Genomic DNA, 25,156 nt, shown 5'->3' on the forward strand with positions numbered 1-25,156 from the left:
GGTTCTCGAGGCCACCTGCGTCATCGGTTCCCAGCCCCTGCCTGACTTCAGAGCCAACAGTGTGGCATCTCTGTCCATTCTTCTATGGCCTCATCTCCCTCTGCCTCTCTTCTTCTGCCCCCTCCTTCCGCTTTTAAGGACCCTGGGATTACACCAGGCTCGCCTGGATAATCCCGATCATCTCCCTATATTAAGGTTAGCTGATCAGCAGCCTTAATTCCATCTGTGACCTTCATTCTCCTTTACCACGTTAACCTTACATGGTCACAGTTTCTGGGATGAGGGCGTGGACAGCTCTGGGGGGCCGTAATCCTGCCTGCCGCAGACTTTCCAATCATGTTACACTGTTACCACAGCCTAGTCCATGGCGGATTTTTAAATCAGCACCTACAATTGAAAATTGTTTTCCTAGTTCTTAAAGACTGCATTTTTACAACAAAGGGAAAACTGATGGAATGTGCCATTGTTTCAACTTCCTTGCTGCTTCTGTAGGTCTGTGCTGTGTGTAGTGCTAGTCATTCAGTGGGACTTTTCACCCTGGTACACCACACCTGAATGGAGCAATACTAATTTTTTAAGACATTTTATGTGGCTTTTTGTCACTTTATTGTCTATTAAATTACTAATATCCTTTGGATCCTCCATCTTAGATAGTGAGATGTAGTTTGGTTAATTACTTTTTATCCAACTTTTATGTTCAGCCATAAGAAATTCAGCTTCATTTTCTGTAAATATTGGGGCACATGTACCAAAAGCATCCTTCTTCTCGACTGAACATCAGACGCTTATTTTTTTAAAAACACGACACCAAAGTTCTCAACGACATTCACCTGTCATTGCTTAATACTGACAATGGCTGGCTATTATTTCAGCCTACTTGTAGTTCTAGTAATTGCATGTGAGTTGTGTACAAGCGGTTTTATGGTATTTTAATTGAGATCCTAAGTGCTCCCTCTGGCCAGGGCTAAGCGTGGTCTGTCCTGCATAAGACAGTGGCTTTGTGTCCAACCTGGTGCCAAGGACACTGCACGCACTCCCTTAAATGGCAGTTTGTAATCGGTGCATCAGCTCGTGGCCTGCCCTTTGCCTTCTCTGTTACCTCCGTGCCTTCTGCCCGCAAACACCTCACCAGACTCCTCCCTTGTCCGTCTCTCCTGCTTTGGCTTTTTGTGCCCGTGTCTTTAGGTGCATCTTGTTCCTCTTACCTAAAGGGAACCTCGTATTTTGCAATGAATTGGATTCTGGGCAGGGAGGTGACCGCCGGATGCTGAGGGACGGGGTGGGCCTGTCATGCGTGCCCTGGGAGCTTGTGAGGAGTGGCAGATGCTCCCCTAGACCCATCGAGTTACAACAAGATCCCTGGGCCATCTGCTGACACCTGTGGAAGAACATTTCCAAGGCACTGATTTAGAGAAATTGTTACCCAACCAGCCAGCTCAGGGTGCCATCACAGCGTGCCACAGACTGACTGGACGAACAGAAATTTACTTGTCACAGTTCTGGAGCCTGGAAGTCCAAGATCAAGGTGTGGGCGAAGGTTGGTTCTCTGGAAGACCTACCTCTCTCCTTGGCTTGTAGACGGGGCCTCTGTGCTGCCCCTTACGTGGCCGTTCCTCTGTGCACGCCTTCCCCTGGTGTCGCCCCTGCTTCTAAGAGATGCCAGTCAGATGGGACCAGGATCCACCCCGACAGCCTCATTGTAACTTCATCCCCTTTAAAGATCCTGTCTCCCAAAGACAGTCACATTCTGAGGTATGGGGGTGGGGGGTGTGAGGGTCTTGAATTTTAGTACTAAAGTAGTATGGAGTACTAAAGAAACTGACGCCCCGAGAAGTGCTTGACAGTCCTAAATCACACCACAGGTCAAGGGATGAGTGCTTCCTCTCCCCCAGAGCCCTTCTGAGAGGCCCATGATAGCGTAAGAGGCCGAAGAAATGAAGTCTGAGGTGTGCATGCAGCTTTCAGATTTGCCCCTCCCCCCCAGCTTCCGGGAGCTTGGAAAATGTCTTAACCTCCCTGGGCCTCAGTTTCCTTTTCTGTGAAATGGGGACAATGAAAGGCTGTCCCTCACAAGGTCATGAGGACTCCTTGAAATTTGGGCGGGAAATGCAGATTGCCTCCCTGACAGCACCTGACCCCCCCCACTCTGCCTCGCCCCACCCACGGCCTGCTGTCAGAACCTGCTCCTATTTACCGTGAGCCAGAACGTGCGATGATTTTCCCCAGGTGATTAATGGCTAGAGAAACCAAGGGTTTGAAATGGTCGCAGTGGAATTTCAGGCATCAGCTGGCGGCTGCACAGTGTCTTTCCTGGAAACCAAGACTTGGCAGGCACTTAAAAGAAAAACCCGCTGCTGTGGCCTTCCACCCCGAGAACCTGGGCATTCTCACTTCTAAATAATAGGCTGCACACAATTTGATTTCATTTCGTATTAAACTGCCTAGCCTGCAACCAGGGATGCGAGGTGTATTCCTACAAATCAATTCCACTGTGCAAATTAGCCAGCACCTGCTAACCTGGGGGTGCTTGGGAATGAGACCCAGCTACGGAGTACTAAAGGCAATGATTGCAATTTGCCTTTGGGGGTTGAGACTGGGTATGAATACAAAATTGTTTTCAAATGTTTCATTTGTTGTTTAGATTTATGTAGCATGCTTTCTTTTGAGATCTAGTCGATGCAAAGCGCTTTGGCAAGGCCAGAGTGGGAAGATGGAGGGAATGCCACTCCTTTCCCCTACTCAGAGGGGCTCAGAACAAGAGCACATCTAGCATTTTGGGCCTAATAAACTGAGGTTCAAGTTGAGGAGGGAAGGAGCGGTCAGAACAGGCTCTTCTGGGACTGAAGGACTCCCTTTCTTTTGTCCATTCTTTATCTATCTGTCGTTTTTTTTTTTTTTTTTGGAAGGGCTGCTTTAAATCCTGTCTCTACGGCATGGTTAGCGGGCTTCCCATCCGTGTCTCGGGTCAGGATAGCAGGTCAGAGGAGATTTCTTTTAATAATAGGCCCAGTCCTGGCGGTGGTGGTCAAGTAGCCTCCGCAGGTCTGTGGCAAGATTCTTGAGTGCGGTCAAGTGGTCCAGCTTGTGAATTTCCCAGCCCTTCTGTTCTCCCCGGGCCCTTGACTGTTGGTGCCTTTTCTCGCTTCCCCAAATGCAGGATCCGAAGAAGGAAGAACGGTAGTCACACCCTGTGTCACCACCAGCAAAATGTAGGCGGTCTCCCCCTCTGGCTCCTGTCCCTCCACTACCCCCCTGGGGGCCCCGTGTCCGAGCTGTCCTGCAGCCCCCTTCCTGTGGGCTACTGCCCCCCATGTGCCCAGCGCTCTGCAGGCCCCCCGGTCATGAGATCGCCTCCTACACAAGATCTGCTAAACTCATTCATGTGAAGGCATGAATCATCAACAACAGTGGCTCTGTTCTGGAGTCTTTACATTTTAATAAGAGGCCAATGCCTTAATAAATTATTTTTCTTTATAAAGGGAAGACTGAAATGTGAGATGGAATGCTAGACCCCCAATTTCGGCCGCGGAGCCTTCGCATGTCCACCAAGCACACGTTACCCTCCTCACACGCACTGAAGGCTGAAGGCCATGGGCCCGTCTGCCTCCCTGTCAGCGGCCCTGGTGGGGTGGGCAGCTGGAGGCCAGGATTCCTGCTGCCGGGGACAGAAGCCTGTCTGCTGTAAACCGGGGACGTCAGCAGGATTGGACCGTGAATCAAAAACTGGAACAAATTGCTTTAATCAGCTAAGACCCAAACCTAATTTAAATAGTATTTTTTCACTGGACCATGAACCAGCTTCATGGGTCCCCCTCCCCCTGGTTGACCAGTTGAACCCAGAACTGAACTAAGAAGGGAACGTGTTCACGGTTTTTTTTAAAGATTTTTTATTTTATCTATTTATCAGACAGAGTGTGCACACAAGCAGGGGGAGCGGCAGACAGCGGGAGAAGCAGGCTCCCCGCTGAGCAGGGAGCCCGATTTGGGGCTTGATTCCAGGACCCTGAGCTCAAGACCTGAGCTGAAGGCAGATGCTTAACTGACTGAGCCACCCAGGCGCCCCCTATTATGTACCTTTGAATGGAGATTCTCTCTTAAGCTAAGAAGATGTAATCCAGAGGAGAGATGGGTGGCTAGGTTGGCATTCTCTGTCTTCCCTTTCTCCCTCAGCCCCAGAAAACCACAGGGAAAACTGTAAAATATTCTTGTGAGTCGATTTATATTATGACTACTAGTGTTACCATTGTCATTATTTGCCTCTATGAATCTGCTTATTTTTAGTTGACCTTTCAGAGCTTCTGACAACATTCCTCTACATCAGTGGTCCTTAAGTGGGGTCACCTTGCCCCCAGGGGATATTGGCACTACTGGAGACATTTTGGGTTGCCACAGCTTGGGACGGTGTGTGCCACTGGTGTCATTAGGGAGAGGCCACGGGTGTACTCATGTGTTGCCTAGGACAGCCCCCCGCAACACACAGTTAGCTGGCCAAAAATGTCCATAGTGTCAAGACTGAGAAACCCTGGCTGAAATCAACACAAAGGGGAAAGAAAGTCTCCTACAGATCCTCAATGAATCAAACTCTCCCCTCTCCTGTGTTCTCCCCAGCCTCTGCCCTGCCTGTGTCCTTAAACTTCTATAATCCTTATAATCGCCCCAGGAATACAATTTACATTCTACTTGTTCTCACTTAATAGCACATGCTGAACTTCGTCCCTCTTGCCTCCTTTTCACAATTACATTTTTAATGGGTCTGATGGAGTCTTCTGGGCAGGTTGATGCCCAGAGGTCAGCTGACTAGTCCACCTGTCTTCTCGGGGCTGGTGACCCAGAGACGTGCCAGGTGGGCTGCGTGGGGAAGGGCTGACTCGGGCAGGCCCAGCTGTGGCTGGCCCTGCTCCACCTGCATCCCAGGCTAATGCCATCACTGTCTTCATCATCAAAAGGCCTTTATGAAGCGCTTTGGTGAATGTATCCTGGCCCTGCGCGGGGGGGATCTTCTGCAGAGATCTTCCCACCGGCTCCTGCCATCTGGGGCATGTTGGCTCAGACAGACAGCATATATGTCTTCCAAGCACGAAGGCATCCAGAGACCGAGCTGTAGGCCCCAGGCAGAGGGTGCAAAACCAGATTCTTAGGCAATCTTCATGACAAGAGTAAGTGTGTCTGTCTGGGAACACGAAGATTGGCCGGATTCCCAAAGGGAGCCGGGGTCTTGAGTTCCCTCCTCCAGCTGCTACAGGCTTCTGGAAGGACCTGGATTTTAGCACCTATGGGAAGGAGGAGAGAAGTGGGGGAGGGAAGCAGGTTGACAGCTCAAGGACTTGGGGCCACATGTTGCAGGCTGAAGAGTTCCCCGCTGCACACAGCGCCCGGCACTGCCAGACAAATCTGGCCTCACCTCAGTGCTCCTCTCTCTTTCCCCCACTGCAGGTGTTCCATGAGCAGGGCATCCTGTTCGGCTACCGACACCCACAGAGCTCCGCCACTGCCTGTATCCTCAGCCTTTTCCAAATGACCAATGAGACTCTCAACATCTGGACTCACCTGCTGCCCTTCTGGTACCTTCCAGTCCCCTCGACTGGCCATGTCAATTCAGGAACCCTGGGCCTGGGGCTTCTTTAAAACCCAGGGGGGTTGGGAAGGCTGAGAGTCCATGCTGGGATTTTGGGGACTCCCCCGTGCTGCATGAGCATGGGGCTGGGAGATGTTGGGGCCGGCAGCTGGGGTGAGCTTTAGCATATGGATTCTAGTAGGATTCGAGAGGCTCCTGGCAGCTCCCCAGTCTTTCCCTGCACTGGCGGCCTGGGTTGATCTCATCCCCTTCGGTTTGGAGGTTTTCGGAGTCCTCTAGAAGCCCTGGTTAAAATGTCACGAGCTCGAGGGAGTCACTTAACCTCTCTGAGCTTCATGTTTTCCCGTCTGTAAAGTGGGAGGGATGGTCCGCACCTTGCCCAGGGTTGCTGTGAGGATTATCGGGGGTGGGGGAAGCATTGGAAAAGGCATCGGGCGGGGAGCTGTGGGGGCCCCATGATCATGCTGGAGCCACAGCGGCCAGGAGGCACTTTAATGGAGAAGCCACGAGCTCGGGTCCACTAAGACCCCCGTTGGCTGACACAGGTGTGGCCCAGGGAAAGGGCACGGCAAGTCCTGGCACAGGCCAGACTCTGGACTCCCCTCTGATCATTGTCCAGAAGCCAAGAGAATGGGAGGGACCCCAGGGTGTGCCGCACACAGAGATGGGCTCGAGGAAGGCCGTGCTTGCTCAGAAGTCAGAGGACAGATCCAGGGCCGAAGTGCAGGGCCAGGTGGTGCCAGAGGCCTCCCCAGAGAAGAGAGAGCAGGCCTGCGGTGGACTAGGGAGATCTGGAAGGAAGTTCTAGGGCCTGCAGACTGCTCAGGGTGACCTCCAGCTCCTGCTCAGGGGGGCTGTTTGTCATTTTATTTTGTGTGTGTGTGTGTGTGTGTCCTTTTAAAATTTAAGCAAACCTAAGTAAACGTAAGTAAAAAGTCTAAATGCTCATAAAGTGCAACTTGCAGATGGGGACAGAGATAGTGTCTTCCCCGGCCCCTGTTCTCTTCCCTGGAGTTGCCGGTCCTCCCAGAGCCCCTCCGGAGATGTGAGCCCCTGGGGCGCGTGTGCACACCCACTCTGAGTCCTTGCCTCCTGCTCTCTTCCCTGGCTTTCTTCCCTCCCATCTCCGTCTGGCCCCCAGGCCTCTCAGGCTGCTTGGTGTTCCATTGTGTGGATGAACCACAGGTGATTTATGGGGTTCTGCAGTTTGTGCTGCCGCTGGGAGCACTGGCCCTTCCCTGCTTGCCGGTGGGTCTGGAGCGCCTGTGCACAGATCCCTGTGGGGTGACTTCGTAGCTGTCCCAAAGCTGGGCCGCTCTGGCCGAGGCTCCCCGCTGCATATAGCCCCCCGGCCCTGCCAGACCCTGGGAGATGGTCACCACTGAGCAACACAGGGTGGGGAGGGGTTGGGAGAGCCTGGAGTAAGATGCCCCTAAGGAAGTGGGGCCAGGGAGTCATCCGGAGATGATCGGATAGGCTTTGAGCCCAAGCACATCGCCTCAGTTCTGTTTTTGCTGGGATGGGAGGACAAATCTCGCAAATGTAACCAGAAGATGGACGGATGCTCCTTGGGTTCCTGTGGGAAAAGCGTTGGAGTCTCCTCCCCTGGGAGAGCCCGTGGGCAGAGGCCCTGGCTTTCTAGCGGTGGTTGGTCTGTGGAAGTGGGCAGCTCTGCAGGCAGGGCCCCCTTGCCTGGGTCATAGAGGAGGCAGATATGGTGTGGAGCTGTCCTGTGTCTCTGTGTGGGGGTGGACCCAGGGAGCTGGACTCAGCAGATCGCAGCATGGGACTAGGCCACTCAGAAAGGCGAGGGTAGTGTTAGAGGAGGAATAAGTAGCATGGAGGGGAGGGAGAACAATCGTCCTGTTGTCTTCTAGACTCTCCAGGCCCCTCCTGGGAGGTTGCTTCTGTTTGAGGAACCTTCCTGCAAGGGGACAAAGACAAACCACAGGGCTGGTGACAAGGCCCCATGTGGATCCTTTGAGGAGTGGTTGAGTGCCACGGGGTTCTTTAATGTAAGGTTCAAAGAGGTGAGGAGGCGTTTTGAGGATTGATTGCCTTAGATGTTTGATGTGCTAGTTTTCTGTGGTCCCGTTGAGGGGAACTCGGGCTGATCAAATGGAGATAGATCCCAGGGAGACCGGTGTCAGCTCAGTGAAGAATTTCCTGACACTTAGAGCTGCCTCGAGAGGTGGTGAGCTCCCCATCCCCGGAAGCATGCAAGCTGAGCCTGGGGAATCACTTAGGCAGGATGCTCTAAGAGAGAGTCTGTCATTGCAAGGTGGGGAGAGGAATGTACTAGATAAATCTTAAGGCTCTCCTCTTGCCCCTTCTGCCCAATTCTAACCGTAAAATGATCACACTCACCCTCCCTCACTCGTAGTATTTCACCAAAGTAAGAACACACAGGGTTCAGTTATCCCAGGGGAATGGGGGGCAGCAGATAGTCTGTGAGGGGTGCAGAGGAGCCTCCAGCCACGGAGGTTGAGTGGGCCACGCTGTGTTCCAGGTTCTTCGTGTGGAGGTTTGTGACCGCCTTGTGTGTGACAGACATCCAGAATGACAGCTACTCCTGGCCTCTGTTCGTGTACATGGGCACCAGCTGTGTGTACCCCCTCGCATCCAGCTGTGCACACACCTTCAGCTCCATGTCCAAGAATGCCCGCCACATCTGCTACTTCCTGGACTACGGGGCCGTCAACCTCTTCAGCCTGGGTGCGTAGGGCCCCGCGTCCCCCTCCGCTCCCTGCGAACGAGCTAGCTGCCAGCCCCCCCCCCCCCCCCGGGAGCTGGGCTCACCAGAAGGCTTTGATGGGCTTGCGGAAGAGTCATGGGAATGCCATGCCTCCTCCAGGTTTCTGATGAGTGTTTGGTAAGAAACTTGTCCAGAGCTGTGCTGGCAAATATTAACCGATTCAGCAGGGACAAAAGCCCCGATCTGTGGGGTAGGCTGACCCCTCACCATGACCCACTTCCGGCCACCAGTGGGACCTCCCTGCACATCATCATGCAGTAATTCTTCTATGCAGATAGAGGAGATGCACTAACGGAAAGTTATTACTTGTGTTAATGTGGTTATTTAATTGTCAGTTTAGGTAGTCAGCGGGGCTTGACAGTCGTCTTGCGAGATCCCTGAAACCTTATCCGTCTGTCGTCACAGGCCACGGTGAGCCAGCTCTGCACGTCAGGGCTGGTGTCTGTCCTGCCTGACAAAGAAGGGGGCTCATGAACCCCGCTTGTCGAGAGGCTTAGACAAGTTAGCAATATGCTCAAAGTGCCGTGGGAACCGAGGGGTGAACCCAAAGCAGGTGCGGGAGGGTGTCGGTACTTGAGCCTCCTTGTGTTTTTCCTCCAATTATGGGGCCCCCTCCTTCTGGCTCCGCTTCTCTCCCCAGCTGGTGGGCATCCATTTATCCCCAAGTCTCCCCTGCTCTGGCCTCTTCTCCCTCCTGCTCCTGCTCCAGGTGTGAAAGCAAAGGCATTGTCTCCCCTTGCCCAAGGGGGTGTCCATGAGGATCCTGTCTCCATCCCTCTCACAAGTCACGCACACACAAACGCGCGCATACACATGTACATACAGATGCACACACACACGCGCGCGGGCTTTACCGTGTCACCCCCCAACTCCTCCGTGCTCTGTGTCCAGCCCGCACCATTTCCTAAAGCCGCAATTGCTGGGGCCCCGCCTGCGGACACATGGCTTCTTCTGGGCGCTCTCGCCAGCCTCTGATGCAGGGGCCCCTCCGTGCTCCCAAACCACCTCCCTCCCTCTGGTCCCTGTCACATCACTCTCGCTTCTCCTCCTGCCTGTGCATGTTCTCATTCTGTTCGGCTGGCTCCCTGCTCCGCTCCCCTGGCAGTGGGCAAGCTCAGAATCAGGCCTTGGGCCTCTGCTCTCGTGTGGGGTCCGGCGTCAGGGTGACCTCACACCATCCCCGAACACCTCTGGACCGGGCTCTCCCAATCCCATCCTAGCTTACGACTGACCTGAGGTCCACGCCGTGTCCAGCCCTGTGACCAAGACTGTCCACATCCGCCCCCGCTCCTGCAGTGCCACACCTGGCTCATGGTTCCACCCCGACCTGGTCTCTCAAGTCAGAATCTGAGCCCTCGGCTTCCCCCCCTCCCATGCCCCTGCCACCCTGTCGGTTAGTTCCGGTGAGTCTCTTCCCCATATTCTCCACATGGCTCCCCAACATGGCCTTTGCTCAGACCCTCCTGCCTCCCCACTGCACCCTGACAACAGCCCCCTCTCTTCCTCCTGGCCCTCCCCGACTGCCACCAACTTCCCCCCACCCCACCTCCAGGCTTCTCTAACACCTTCTGACCGTGCTCTCCTCCCACTTAAGACCTTTCAGGATCCCCAGTTACCCCGGATGAAGTTCGAACCCTTAGTCTAGAGGCTTCCAGAGCCCTTGATCACCTGCCCAGACCCGGTGCCTAGATGGCACCTGAGACAGGTCACGAGGGGCGGCATCATGTAGTGCTTGCTGGTGGCCCAGCCACCGCCACCCCTGAAATCCTGGGTGAGGTTCTTCACCTCACCAGGCCCCAATCTTCCCGTCCACAAACTTGGCACCATACCCTCCTCATGGGACGGCACGAAGATGAATGGAGTGTTGCGAGTGGGGTGTGCAGTGCCTGGCACCTAGATTCGGAGGGGGGCCATTACCGCGGCTGTGTCCTGAACCCTGGCGTCCGTGCCCTGGGATGGTGGCTCTCATAGGCGAGAATAATGAGGCACCAGGAAGGGAAGTGACTCGGGTCACATGGCTTGTAAATGGCAGAGCCAGGGTTCGAACCAAAGCCCTGGGGGTCAGCCGCCACCCCGAACTGTCTCCCTTCCCGTCACTGGCTTTCTGGATTTGTAAGCGTTCCTCAGGGTCTGGTACCCTCCCATAGGTCCTTCCCCGGGATCTTCTCCTTTCCCTCCCTGCAGGCCCTTCAAGGCTGGGCCCCCACCCGTGGCTTCCTCCAAGCCCCCAGACCAGGACCCCCTCCCTGAAGCTCTGGGCCCCAGGCTCGTCAGTGAGCCCTTCATTTCTGCTCCTCAGAACGGCTCCCTGAGGACGGGACACTGGTCCTTCAAGTCTGGTCTTCCAGCCGGTATCCTGGTACCTGACACGGGGGTGTTCTGGGAACATGGAAGGAAGGTCTGGCCAGTGGAGAGGGCCTCTGGCTTCCACCTCAGACTCCCTGCCCCTTTGTCCATAGCCACCTCTCCTTCCTGTTCTCACTTCTACCCTGTGGAAACCCGCAGTCCCCTGAGGGTGGTGTTTGTGCCTACTTCCTCCCTGGTTTCCAGCTGTTTCTCCCTCTAGGCCGTCCTGTGCACTTTCACTAGGTTTTGGCCGTCTTAGTCCCTCACTCAGAAACCTTCCATGGCTTCCTATGGCCTCAAGAGGATGTTTACTTTCCTTAGCCTGGAATCCAAAGCTGACTCTATTCCTGCTCCCCAGAAAGCCCTCTAAAGGGGTCTGAGCATCAGTACAATGTGTGTGTGGGGGGGTGGGGAGGCTGTCCCCCACGCCAGCCTGAGCAATCCTCTGACAGCAGCTGGGGGTCCTACCATTCCGCTCATTTCTGACACTGTCTGGGGGACCGCATCTGTTCCCACAGGTGAAAGGCTTGGTCCCACAAGACCATCCGCCCCCCCCCCCCCCTTCAGATGCCAGACGAAAGCCCAGGTTGTTACAGACTGGCTATACATCTGACGTTCCAATGATCCTGGCTCCCAGAACTCAGAGAAACATTTTACGTACTGGATTACCAGTTGATTATAAAGGGGTAGAACTCGGGAACAGCCAGATGGAAGAGATGCACAGGGCAGGGTGTGGGGAAGGGCTCGGAGTTCAGTGTCCTCTGAGTGCGCCCCCTCTCCCTGAATCACCACGTGGTCACCAACCTGGAAGCTCTCTGAACCTCTGTTTGGGTTTTCATGGAGACTTCATTTGTCATGACTGATGAAGTCATTGGCCATTGGCAATTGATTCAAGCTCCAGCCCCTCTTCCCCTCCCAGAGGTCAACCCTCTGGTCCCCTGCTTTCCAAATCACCTCATTAACATTACAAAAGACACCTTCCTTGCTCTCTTGGCTTAGGAAATTCGGGGGTTTTAGGTGCTCTGTGCCAGGAACGGTGGAGAAGACCAAATGTCTGTTTCTTACTAGACGTCATTTGGCTTCTCACTGCCGTTTTGGGCAGGGTCTGGGGCTCCCCCGCTCTTGTGTCGCCCGTGGAGATTGGCGTGCACCTTGGCCCCAGCCAGCACACACAGAGCGAATGCCTCCTGGTCCAGAGGGGAACCTCCCGCTCCTATCAGGCTGAGGAAGAGTCTGTCCCCCAGGAGGCGGTTCCCAGCTGAAATCCCATTGGCAGTGTGCTGATTCTCAGTTCTTTCTGCCTCTGTGACCCTGGGAACACCACTTGGCTGCACCAGACTCCATCTGTCAAATGGGGTCAGAGGCAGAGCTTGAACTTGTGTGGTGGAGGCCCGCTTCAGCCTTGAGCGAGGATTCCAGTTTTCTCTGTGTCTCTGGAATAACAGGTGAGCATAGGGCCGACCCCTGAGGCCCTGGGCAGACAGGCCTGTGGCTGTCTCTCCCAGAGGAGACCTGGTGAGGGTAGCTGGAGAGGCCTTCTGGGCCAGGCCTCTGGACACACATGGCCCCTTTGAAAAGGACAGTGATCTCCCCTGTTCTTTCAAAGAAGAGCTGCAGCAGATGGGTCTCCCAAGGACCCTTAGGGAACCCTCCTGTCACAGACTCCCAAACCTAAAACAATGAAACACCAAGGCTAGCCTCTTGCACTTGCCTCTCCGCTGGCCAGGCCCCAGCCCCCTGATACCAAATGCCTCCTCCCCTTGACAAGGTCCCTCCCTCCCTGCAATGTCCGTCTTTCCACAAGGGGCGCCCCTGTCATCGGCAGGTGAGATGTGCATACTCAGAAAAGCTGAGCACTCTGAGGTGTCATCACGGACCAGAGCTTGGGGATCAAAGGGGGGACTGTCACTGAATTGCCTCAGGTGGGAGCTTGGCTTTGCCGCTTTCTAGCTGTGTGCCCCCCAGGGGGGTTGGTAACCCTCTCTGCCTCTGCATCGTCATCTGTAAATGAGGGTAAGTGCAGGTTTATGTTAGAGGGTGATTGTCAGGATTATGTGAGTTACTGAGTGTAAAGCCCTGGGGGCAATGCTGGGCTCATAGTAAATTCGCAGGGTAGGGTTTGGGTAGGCAGAGAAGAGAGGGAGGACGTTCTGGGTGGGGGGCATGACACAAGTGAGGTGTGGTGGCAAGTCTCAGCGAGATACTGGGGTTGGGCTTCCCAAGGGTCCAGGCTACGCTGCGGCCTGGCTTCTGGTCCAAGGCTGGTTTTTTCCTCTCCAGGCTCAGCCATCGCATACTCGGCCTATTCGATCCCGGACGTGATGGTGTGCAGCACATTCCATGACTACTACGTGCCCCTGGCCGTGCTGAACACCATCATCAGCACCGGCCTCTCCTGCTACTCCAGGTACCTAGCTGCTGGGCCTCGGGGGGGGGGGGGGTAGGACGCTCCATGGGGGGGCTCTCCGAAGCCTGGGGCTCAGTTCCAGACCCACTCCACGGGCACACAACTGGGACATTTGAGGGGACTCCACACTTGGCTTAACACTCTGTTGTCACTGTCTTGAACTGCGTAATGATTTTTGAATAAGGAGTCCCACACTTTCCTTCTGCACTGGGCCCTACAAATGATGTAGCTGGTCCTGTTGCGGGGCGGGTCGCTTATTTAGCCTTCTTGAACCTCAGTTTGCTCATCTGTAAAATGGGGCCCACACATCTGCCTACCTTGTGAGGGGGGTGTAAGGGTTGCAGGGAACGTGCCTGGCACGTCTGGCCGAGGCGGCACCCCATTGATGGGCAGTCTGCTGATAGTGACTGAGCAAGCCTGCGTCTAGACACACGTGCTCCCTGGCCGATGATATTCAGATGGCTGCTGTGTCCCTGGGGAAGCCCCATGGCTATGAGTCTCACCCACTCACACTGGGTCACTGGCTCTAATTCCCTCTGGTTTCTCAGTTTCACTCCAGAAAGGTCACTGGAGTGTGAATCCGAGAGACATTGCTTGGGGGCTAATGACTCTAGTTTACTCAGCTCTTTGTAAAAGCGAACTGTCCAAATTTCTGCTTCCCTAAATGATTTAGAAAACCTCTCAAATGGTGGTGTTGGGGGGACAGCCCTGTCTGGACGGTGCCAGGGTGCTGGGTGCTCCCCGGGCTACAGGGCTCTTGGGGAGAGGGGGTGGCTTAGGAAAGGGCCCACGGGAGGCTGGCAGGTTGCACCCAATCCTCTGCCCCCATCTCGATTCCGGGGAGCCAGCTGGAGTCTCCCCATTGAACCATTGTTCCCCACCCCCCAGGAAGAAAGGGAGGGGGTGGAAGTTTCTGTACCCTCCCTGCAATGACTGTGGCTCTCCCTTTCCTTGGGTGACACTAAGGTGTCGTGGGACCGAAGGTAGGCAGGTTTCACAAACTTGACAAGCTGGTTTTCTTTAAAAAATGGAAGGATAGAGATTCTTAAAGAGCATCAAGAATATTTGCCCCAACTTGTCTCCACTTGTCTGTCTTGACACCGGTTGGGAGCGTGGAGTTGCTTTGCGTGGGAGGGCGTCTCATTTCTAGGCTCAGTGTCAACAACGAGGGTTTGTTCATCCCACAAAAACAAGCCTGGCGGAGGGAGTGGAAGCTCAGCTCTCTTCCCTCTCCCTGGAAATGCAGAACCCCCTACAGCTGTGAGGACAGAGGGTCTGCCCACTGGGGTGGAAACCGAATCAGACGTCACCGGGTTATTCTTGCCTCCTCCCCACTTCCTCAAGGACTCTTGTCAATTAGAAACTCTTTCTGGAGCTCAGCCTCTGTGCCAGGGTGGAGCTTTGAGGGCTGCACGGGTGATGGGGAGGAGGGGATGGGGCCCTGCCTTGGATGAGACAAGGCATAACACACACACATAGAAAAGTAACCAGGATGCCAGCAACAGCCCAGGAGAGATGAAGCATGCCCCGGAGGCACGGGGCCCAGATGTGTGGACACACCTAGCTAGCTCTGGTCCTTGGATGAGTCACAATCCTGTCTGGTTAGCTTCTGTTGGCTGTGTAGCTGTGCTGTTTGGGTGAGAGGTGAGCACTGTGGGCTGAGGGGGCATGGAAGGCTCCCTGAGTGTTGAAGAAGAAGTCCCAGAGTTCGTGATCCAGGACTGTTTTCCTAAGAACCCCCAATGCAAATTTGCTGCCTTTTTTTCTTTTCTTTTTTCTTAAAGCTTCCTGAATCATCTATAAGCCACCAGGGTAGATGGTTTTCTTCTAGCCAGAAGTCCATCCTGGTTGTTAATAATAAATGGGTCTTCTGGATGTGGCATGCCTGTTAACCTTTGGACAAACTTACTTGACAGAGCAGGCTGGCCAGGAATCTCCTGATGCCTGTGTTTGGAGGTTTCTCTCTTGTCAATGAAATGGATTATTTTCGTTTACTTATGGGACACATCTGTTGCTATTCCATCTCTCCAACCATTCATCCAGCCACCTCCTCATTCACCATCCCCCTACCCAACCACCACTTATCCATCCATCTTACCCACCCATTCACCCATCCACCTACCCAACCATCCATCTATCCATCTCTCCACCCGACCCATCCAGCCATCCACTCATCCACCTACCTACTCATCCGTCCATCCACTCGTCTACCCATACATCTGCCTGTGCATCCATCCATCCATCCTCCACCCATCTGCCTACCCATCCATTCATGCACCCGTCCACCCATTCATTCATCCATTCATCCATCCATCCAACCAACCAACAAGTCAACCAACCAACCAACCAACCGCTCAATATTCCTTAAATGTCTACCATACTCCAGGCATCATGTTAAGATCTGGGAATACCAGCAGGAGTGAGGCCCAGCCCTTGCCCTGAGAGAGCACCCAGTGCAGTAGTCGAAGCTGACTGCAGACCCCCCCCCCCCCAGAAGCCCAGATGGAGTCATTTCCTCTAAAGGCCAAAGGAAATGGCATATAAAATATAGCATTACAGAATGTAACGTATGCAACTAATGATAATACAAAATGACACCTGCTTGGATACACAAAGTTCTGCAAAGTGGTACTAGGACTGGGTATTGAGGGAGGTTGAACACCTGAGCTGGAGAGGAGGGAAGGGCCTTTGGGACAGAGCAAACAGCGCACAGGGTGAGGGGGCTGGAGGAGACAGCCCTGGGAGGCGGCAAGGGGCTTCCGAGTTGCACAGCTGGCAGGAGGGGCGTGGCTAGAGAGGGTCTCCCACAGTGGCTGGGATTTGAAGTGCCTTGTGTGTCCTGCTGTAGACTGGTCCTGTGCTGGTGAAGGACAGTGATCTCTGCAGGAGGGCCATTCCACGGCCTCAGTTTCCGAGCCGAGGGGCTTCCAGGCGTGCCGCTGGCTGCCGGCGAGGGGGCTGGAGGAGGCCTGTGCTGGAACGGAAGCCGAGGGAGGGGGCCAGAGGTACAGTGGGATGTCTCATCTGAGGGCCCTGTGAGGTCCCTTCTTGCCTGGTCCTCTTTCCCGTTTTCATCCCCTTCTTTGTCTTCAGTGTCTGAGGAGTGAGAGGGCTGACTCCTGCACCAGGAGTGACTCGGCCCCCATTCACTTCTGGAGAACCCCCCGCCCCGGGGTCCCGGATTTCACGGACTTCTGGCTTCACTTTAACAAGGGCATCTGAGAAGATGTCTCTGGGTGTTCTACCATGCCAGGGCTTCAGAGTCTTTTCTGAGATCTCTCTCCTCGCCTTCCTCCTCCCCCAAGGCCACCCTGCCTCCGCCTCAGGCTCCATCAGTCCATGGTGTGGCAGGGAGTGGCAGAGAGCGGCCATCTCCTTCCCGGAGCAAGAAGCAGACCACAGACCTCCTGAGTGGTCTTTAGTTATTCACGTGCTTGCCAGAATATCACGGTCTAAGTGGCATTCGGTCCTTTATAGTACTGAGCACTGTGGACTCCCTGGAATCTAGTTCAAATGAATGTTCCAGAAACCTGCCTGCCTTCTTCTGTAGCATTTGAGAAGGGAGACGAGAGAACGCATGACCTCTCTGTGCCTCTCAGAGCAAGGTGGGGTGACGGAGACCCTGCCTGCTCATCCTGCTGGCCCCCCAGAAGCCTAGGAAGGCGTCCTCACTCCCTTAGGGACATCAGTCACCCAGAGTTTGCTGTCCATCACAAGTCACCGTAGGCACTTTATTCACTCATCCAAGGCGTCCAAAAGTGGTTTTGTTTTGACAAACAGTTGCCCGGTGAAATGTCCTGTGGTCAGTGCTGTGAGGGAGAGAGGTGACTTTTCATCCCTGGTGGAAGTGGGCTGCTCGGTGAGAGCCATGCCGTGGCGGTGGGTGGTGCTGTGGCCGGGAGAGGGTTTGGAGGGCAGAGCTGGAGTCGGGAGGCTCACGGGCAGTCAGTGGTTCTCAGACACCTCTGGAGGTCAGAGGGCTCAGCCAGATGACAAAGTGCAGATTCCTGTGGTGTCACCCATGCAATAAAACAGCCATAACCACATACCGCGCACACAATACACACAGGCGTGTGCACACACCCCCTCTGCAACAGTGTGTTTCCAAAGGCCCCCTAGTTTCAAGCGCTGGTTCCAGAATTTGCTTGCACACCCTGTCGGCTTTGTTGCAACAAGATTTATCAGGTATTAGAACAGACTGATATTGCATTGACCCTCTCCTGGTGGAGGCTTCTGCCAAAATCCAGTGTTTCCTGCCAACCTGGTTCTAGGCAGATGAGGCCTGACTTCCCTAAAGGGGTGTCTCCGCTCTGCGGTGCAGGGACTGTCTTCCCAGGTGGGGCTTCTGAGACTTGGGGGCAACCAGTGCTTTGGAGGATTCTGTGGCTCCTGCCCCTCCTTCCTGGAATCTCTGGCTGGGGCGACACCCTGTGGCTAACTGTGGAATTGCACCTTGGTAGTGGGAGGCCCCTCTCTGTGGCTGCTGGCCCTTCCGCCTTTTATTCTGTGTTGCTCTCTTCTGTTCTGCTTTTTCTCCTTTTTTTCCCTGTAGACTCGGCTTTGCAGATGGAGAGGCTGGTTCGTTTGCCCCTGGGGAAGCACTTTATCAGGCTGGGCGAAATGTTGTCTCAAGTCACAGGAAATCCATGGTTTGGGGGATGGCCCTCGCCAGCCAGAGCCAGCTTTCTTCCTGTGTAAGTGGTCACAGAAAGAGCATGCTTTCATAGTGAGCCTCTTTGAACCCAGCAAGGATAGACGGTGGCCGTGCATGGGGAAGGAGGGAGCGGGCTTGCGGTTGGACTGGGTTGGCCAGGGTAGGCTGTGTGAAGGCTGTTGAGCCAGGCTCTGGCTGTGGGGGGCAGCGGGAGTGTGCCCCTTTTGCTCCCTGGGGCAGAGGCAGTATAGGCAAGGATGGAGGCTGGGTGGTGGTCCGAGGCCTGCTCAGCCTGCTGGAGGGGTGGGGGTGTGAAACTTGGAAGCCAGACCGCGCTGGATATAAATCCTAGCTTCGCCTCTTATCAGCTCACCTGACTTTAGGCAAGTCACCCAGAACCTGTCTGTCCCCTCCTGTTCCTGTTTTCTGGCACAGCACAGCTGTAAGGTGGGGAAGGAGAGAGAATGAATCTCACTACACACCTTTTATTAAAAAGCTGCCATTTAGCGAGGGTTCTTCTGTGAGGTGGGTATGCTCCTTGCAAGTATGGTTTCATCAAATCTTTGCAACAAGCCCGCGATGGGGTACAGTTGTTGTCCCTGCGTTACACGTGAGGATTTTGAAGCACACAGAGGTTATGTAACCTGTTGGGGTCACATGATCACGGAGGGTTGAGGCAGGATTCGAATCCAGGCTGTCCAGGTCAGACACTGCTTATGAATCATGGCCCAGTGCCGCCTCACCTCTCCCAGGGTTGGTGGTTTACTCCAAGGCTGGGGGGGGTCTTGTTTGGGGGGATGATAAATTGAGGTCCCTTATTTCTCTTCTTCCTTTTCTTTCAGCTTCTCTTCCTTTGCTACCCCATGCCTGCCATGACTTAGGATGGGGTCAGGAGAGGAGAGAGCTGCAGAAGTAGGCTTGAGAGAACTTGGAGCTTATCCCTGGAGGGGATAAGCTGGGGGGGCTTCTCGGGGCCCACAGTGGCTGCCTCTTACTCTGGAGCAGGGATCCTCATGCTTGGCTGCCCTGAGGGCTAGGCATGACACACCAGCCTGGGGGCTGTGAGGGTCCCCTGATGGCTCAGGGGGTGGGTGTGCGAGTCTCTGCCCTGTCCCATGCCAAAGGACATGGGGAGCAGAGGGCTTTGTAGTCAGGTGCCTGCACCGGCTGTGGGGCCCGGAGTAACCTGGCCAGGGGCCGAGGGCCCGGGTTGGGTGGAGCAGCAGATTGTGTTTGGTAGGGGAAAGGGCAGGCTGTGGGCCGGGACAGGGCGTCTGGAGAACAGGGGTGGGGAGCAGTGGTAGGACAGACTCCACCCCCGTGGAGAGCGTGCTGAGGGGCAGGGCTGTCAGGGAGGCCCGGGAGGGCCCAAGGGTCTCCACTGTCTGACTGACTGCACTGGGACAGCCACCCCACCGGCCTTGGCGTCCTGAGTCTGCACACCACCTTCGTGGGGACCCCTGTGGGCACCGAGAGAGGACCCAGCCCTCCACAGTACACTGTGGTATTGAAGCGGGGACCTGCCCTGCCCCCCTGCCTGGGCAGCCCAGCCTGGGGCCTGAGCACTCCTTACCTGAGCCCCTGCTCAGGGCTGTGATTTTGTGTGGAGATTCTCCCTGCTCCTCTCCTGTGCTCCCGGTATCCAGCCTGTCATCTGTGCTGCCCTCCCGCCCCCCCCCCCCACCCCCCGCCCCGAGCTGCCAGCCCCGCCTCAGCTGGGCCCAAGGCCACTGAGGCCCCATGGCTCTCCGTCCCAGAGGCCCTACAGTCAGCACCACTCATTTTAACATTGGCTTCATCCTTGGCCTGGAGGCAGGTTGACGAAGAAGAGGGGAAAAGGCCACATTTACTCAGTTTCCCCAGGCCAGTGTCCCTGGGTGTGGCACTAAGGATTCCAGAAAGTTCTTTCAAGTCGTTAAGCACTTCCCTGAACCAGGGGCTTCTGCACAGCGATCAGCTGGGTAGCTCTGACTGGTTAGATCTCTCATCCTTCCCAGACCTGCTCACCCCAGGAGCCTGTGCCAGGGGGCCACCCACGCCCCACACGTCTCCCTGTCCTGTTGTTACTGCGCTTCGTAAAGGCTCCTTAGCAGTTAGATAACTTGCCTCTTGAAGGGCCTTTCCAGCCCAGGACTTCCTCCCTGCCTTCCTTGGACACGATTGCTTTCTCATGATGCGGCCCCAGGAGATGGTTTCCCCTGAGGCCTTTCCACATGCTGCCACTGGGGGCGGGAGCAATGGACGAGGCCTGTGGAGAAGCTGCTGGTCTCAGGAGGGGGTTGCACAAAGTACTTGCCTTCTGTTGATGACTTGCCCTCGGTTACTTGTAATGTGCGTGCGTGTATGTCATTTACTGAAACCGTTTTCATTCCAGTCTCTTCCTCCTTTTTCCTGCCTGATTTAGGTTTCTTGAAATCCAGAAGCCCGGGCTCTGTAAGATGCTTCGCGTCCTGGCCTTTGCTTATCCCTACACCTGGGACTCCCTCCCCATCTTCTACAGGGTAAGGGCCCAGCTCCGTCTTTTCTCTGCGTGTTAGCAACACCAGGGAATCTGTTGTTTCCTGAGGTCCTGGGGGTCAGAGCACCAGGCTGGTCACTGCAAGACACATGGGAGTTGAGACCTTCCTTAAGAGCAGGTGCAGAGCAGTGAGGAGATGGCAGGAACATAGACGCCGTGACAAACCACAGGCGATGCATCAATGGCCGGCACTGACTGGGGGCTCAGAAGTAATCATGGAAGGCTGGGTAGGGGAGGCAGCCTGGGGTTTAGTGGAGGGACCAGGAGAGTGGGCTCTGGAGGCAGATCTCTAATACGTACTCGCTGTAAGACTTTGGCAAGTTATGTACTGTCTCTGTGCCTTGATTACCCTCTTCTGTAAAATGGGTATGGTAGTAACACCTCGGTCCATCCGCTGTGGGGGAGATTACAGGAGAGAACATATAAAATGCTAGCTGGTGACAAGTGTCCAGTAAACGCATTATTATGTATTATCATCAATTAACATACGAGGAGCAAAGGAAGAAGTATGAATGAGGGTCTTAAGGATAAATGGGGATTAGGCAGAGAACACGAAGGAAGAGGTTGTAGGAGGGACACAAGAAGGCGGCGAGCCCGGGCACTCTGAAATCAGGCAGACCTGAGTTTAAATCCCAGTCCCACTGCTCACTGGCTGTGTGACCTTAGGCAATGCACATAACCTCTCTGAGCCTCAGTTTCCTCATCCATTAAGGAGGCTAACATCCCGTCTTGCACAGGAGGGTGGAGAGGGTTCATCTGATCCGCAGATCTGAAGGGCTCAGCCGTGCCTGGCACATGGCCTGCACCCGGTGACTGGAGTTCCCCTCCCAGGGGCAGCCTGAGGCTTGATGCACGAGGCAGGGACGGAAGGGGAGGGTCAGAGCTGGCTCCACCTGTGTGGGCCCGGGGAAGACCCCCCTGACTCCTTCCTGGAGGACAGAGAACACACACATAGGAAACCAGAGCAGAGAGAACAAGCGGGTCCCACGCCCCACCCAATCGCATAGCTTGAGGTCCGTGTTATTAGGGACACTGTGCGCTCCTGGCGCTCGGCTGCAGCCGACGGTGGGCAATGGGGAGGGGAGGCCTCATCCTGAATGGTGATGTTGATGAGCATGCAGCTTCAGCAATCAGCCTGCCTGGATCCAGATCCTGACTTCACCGTTCCTTAGTGGTTCGCGTCACCCTCTGGCCGGGCTTCCTCATCTGCAAGATGGGAAGCTAGAGTCGGCCTCATGGTAATTGTTGAGGCGAGGCGCTGATGAAATCCCGAGAGAGGGGCTGGCCCAGTGCCCCAGGTTGGTGACCGCCGCTGTCGCTGTTCATAATGATAACACAACAACTAGGCTTAGCTCTCAAACAGCATCACGGCTGTAATTAGTACATTTTGATGACTCAGAAGGCCTTCCAGGGATTTCTGGGCCTTAAAGCCTTAACTAGGAACATGAAACCAGGTGGTGTGCTGGTAAGAAGTGAGTTCAAGGGTGAATAGACCACTTTTTACTGTACTTACATTTTACCCCCAGACAGTAGAGTAGCAATAGGTCTAATAGGATTTTTCGTTTCCTTCACTCCTTTTCTTTTCTTTTGTACCTAAATAACCCAAAAGGCTTTATGAGCATTTGGAGGATTTAAAATAGTTGCCCGGGGTCTCAGATGATCACCGTCGGGATGGGAATTCTGCTCACACAGTCCCTGAGTTCCTTTCCAAGCCACAGACCTGAGGAGGTGAGGGCCTGGGCCTCTGACGACCACACGTGTGCGCAGAGACGTCTTCAGGCGATGAGAAGGGAGAGGGCCTCCCCTCAAGACCTGAAGTTTCTCTAACTGCCTGCAGCTGTTCCTGCTCCCCGGGGAGAGTGCGCAGAATGAAGCCGTCCTGAACCACCAGAAGCACATGGCCATGACCCTCCTGGCCTCTTTCTTCTACTCTGCACACCTGCCAGAGCGCCTGGCACCTGGACGCTTCGACTACATTGGTGAGTGTCGGGGGGTGCCCTGTTGCCTGGTGTCCTCCAACCCAGAGAGAGCCCCCGCCCCTGACACCAGTGTGTGCAGTGTGAAGGGGAAGCAGGGGCAGAGAGAGAAGGGATTCCTCAGGAGCTTGTCTAGGAGCAGGCCAAGGGGGGTGGGACTGGAGGCCGGGAGGTATGCAGCCGGCAGATGGCAGGGGACGGTGGGGGAGGATGGAGAGCAGGTGCATCTAGGAGTCTAGGGCATTCGTCTGGGTTGGGGGGCCCGGGGCGTGCCATTATTACCCGGAACATGAAATCCCATTACTAAACAGCCACTGAGGGCAGCCCAGGAGACGAACAGGACAGACAGAGTGCAGCTGGCTCTGAGGCGACTAGAAGGTGGGGGAGGGTGAGAGCGTCTGTCATGTTCAGGTGGGTGCGTGGGGCCAGGAATCTCGGTAGAACAGTGGTTCTCAGGTCTGGCCCCAGACCATCGGTTTCAGCGTCCTCTGGGAACGTGTGGGTTCTCAGGCCCCACCCCAGAAATCCCACAGCAGAAGCTTGAGGCCGGGGCCCCCGCACTCACTCAGGCTGTGTGACTGACTCTCCAGGGGAACCTGAGCTCACTACGGTGAGAGAAGCGATGTGGTGGGGGAGGGGCCGTCCAAGCCACGGGACCTCCACCTGCTGGGAGAGTTCCTTCCCTCCCTGTCTAGGGAAGCGGGGTGGGCACTGGCTGGAGGAGGCACCCTTGGGCCTCTTCTGGTGAGGCTGATGAGTCCCGGGGATGAGCGTTCCTTGGATAAGCTATCGTGGGCATCCAAGGGTCAGTTCCTGTCCTTAAATGGTGGGCAGGGACCTTGGTGCTCCCCAAGGCCATTTTGCCCGGTGATTTTCCATCTCCTCCCACCTGAGACGTGGCCAGATTTGCTTTGTGGACTCTGATAAGAGCTTCCTCCCCTTCACTTAGGGATCGTAAAGACCAAAAGGCTTGGAGGGCGGGTTCCCCAAAAAAGGAGGGAGACAAGAGGGCCTGGGAACTGGAGCCTGCCTGCAGGAGCCACATCCACCCCCAGCCTCGCCTCGATGAAGCAGAGGTGGTTGTATATGAAGTCTGGGGGCTGCAGGAAAAGTAGCCCTGGGCCTTGTTTTGCCAACTCCCTGGTTTCTTAATGACGTTTCATTCATTCACCTTAGTCTCATCCTCTTGGGCCTCGGGGTGCAGACCAAAAAGACAACCCTATAATGGGACATTTGCCAGACTATTGTTAATGACAGATCATCAACAAGGGGTTTGGAAAATTCTCTGTTCTGCATTAATGGAGCCTGCCAGACGTGGGCCTCCCTCTGCAGTGCGGGCCAAAGTGCTTAGCGGTGAGGCGCTGGCCCCTAGGAAGCTCTTCCACATTCCTGTCGGGCCGGAGGGCTGACATCACTTTTCAGTTACATCCTGTGTCCATGGTGTTTTCTGTCTTTTTATCTCCTGCTCTGATGCAGACAGGTTTGAGCCTCGGTGAGCTCAGCTAGTCACCTCTCTCTTCTTGGAGATGTGTCCTTGGAGAGCAGGGCTCTCTGCTGGATGAGAAGCCACTCTGCTGCACTCCAAATGGATTTGGCAATCCTACACAGCCCCTGAGTATATAGCCTGAGCGAGGCAGGGGCGGCTCATCCGGGCACACCTTCTTGCCCAGGGGACACAGCCTGGGGGGCCGGCAGGAGCTGTGGTAAGGAGCTCGGGCCACCCACCTGAGAGGGCTCTCGCTCCCACACTCCCATTCCCGACTCTGCTTCTGCTCCGGAACGCAGGTGCCCAGGCTGCCCCCTTCCTGGGACACAGTTATTGAATACTTACTCTGGCATAAGTCCTGGGGGTGTAACCTCTCTCTCTCTCTTTTTACTGAAAGAATCCTTTTTTTTTTTTTAAGTAGAATCTTTTTTATTCAGAAAAACAAAAACAAAAACAAACCCCCCCCCCAAAAAAGTTTTCCAACCACACACAGGAGGGGTTTGGGTAGGGGGAGGTGTCTGTCCATCCAGCCCCAGCCCCCAGCCCATGTGGTTTTGGCAGCAATAAGGGGTGTGGGGTAATGGCCCCAAAAATAAAAATGGTGTATGTGTGTGTCTGGGAAGGAGAGGGGTGCAAAAGCCGTGGGGAGTGGTGGTGGGAAGGGACGGACGAGGTCAGTACTGGGAACACCGCAGGTGGGAGGCCGTTTCATAGCATTTCTTGTTGATCATACCACCGTGGGCACCTTCTTCGCCCGTCAGCAGGACTAGCATCTTGGCAGTCATGGTGACAGTGATGTTGAAAGTGGGGGCTCCCCCGGTGCTCTTGGTACGAAGATCCATGGTAAATTCCCCATCCTGCGGCAGTGAGTCCCGGATAACAGAACATTTCTGGCCCCCAAGTGTCAGCCCGTTCACGAAAAAACTTGACCGGTCTTTGCCAACCAGGACACCGACCTCAGCTGGCGTGATGTTGACAAAGGTTTTCCCGGGGACGGCGGCCCAGACGGAGGGCGAGTCCTTATAGCCCACGATGGCCCAGTCCTGACAGGTCCCGTCCGCCATGAGGTTGTCGATGTAGGCGTCCCACCAGGCCATGGCGCTGCTGCTGGGGCCGCGGGCTGGGCTCGGGGGCTGCGGGCTGGCGGGCGGGGGGAGGTGGAGAGCTCGGGGCATGCGCTGCCGCCCGGACCACGGCTCTGCTAGCTGTGCAGCAGCCCTCGCACCGCCCGAAAAGAATCCTTTTTGAACTCTTGTGTTGTATTCGGGTGCTAGGACTGCCCTAAGAAAGAATCACGGACGGGGGGGCTTATGCAACAGAAATGCATCTTCTTAGGATTTTGGAGGCCGGGAGGCTGAGACCAAGGTGGGGGCCGGGTTGGGCGCTCCCGAGGCCTCTCTCCCTGGCTTGCGGACCGCCCGCTTCTCTGTCTCCCCTCA

The 25,156-nt window shown here is 55.2% G+C and overlaps 1 protein-coding gene and 1 pseudogene across 2 annotated transcripts in view; one reads left to right on the top strand and one right to left on the bottom strand.

Annotated features, from left to right (window-relative positions):
- Positions 1-25,156, top strand: part of PAQR5 (progestin and adipoQ receptor family member 5) — a 58,421-nt gene that overhangs the window by 28,923 nt on the left and 4,342 nt on the right. For both annotated transcript variants that reach the window (XM_028100438.2, XM_028100440.2), the window contains 5 exons: positions 5,434-5,561; positions 8,085-8,290; positions 12,957-13,083; positions 20,142-20,238; positions 22,093-22,234. In XM_028100438.2, coding sequence (XP_027956239.1) covers positions 5,434-5,561; positions 8,085-8,290; positions 12,957-13,083; positions 20,142-20,238; positions 22,093-22,234 — 700 coding nt within the window. The remainder of the gene's footprint in view (positions 1-5,433; positions 5,562-8,084; positions 8,291-12,956; positions 13,084-20,141; positions 20,239-22,092; positions 22,235-25,156) is intronic.
- Positions 24,392-24,824, bottom strand: LOC114206547 (profilin-1 pseudogene; annotated as a pseudogene).

This window comes from Eumetopias jubatus, unplaced genomic scaffold (assembly GCF_037043125.1).
Source record: "Eumetopias jubatus isolate StellerSeaLion01/CBP00866 unplaced genomic scaffold, mEumJub1_p1.0 scaffold_7, whole genome shotgun sequence".
In the NCBI taxonomy this organism is placed as follows: domain Eukaryota; kingdom Metazoa; phylum Chordata; class Mammalia; order Carnivora; family Otariidae; genus Eumetopias; species Eumetopias jubatus.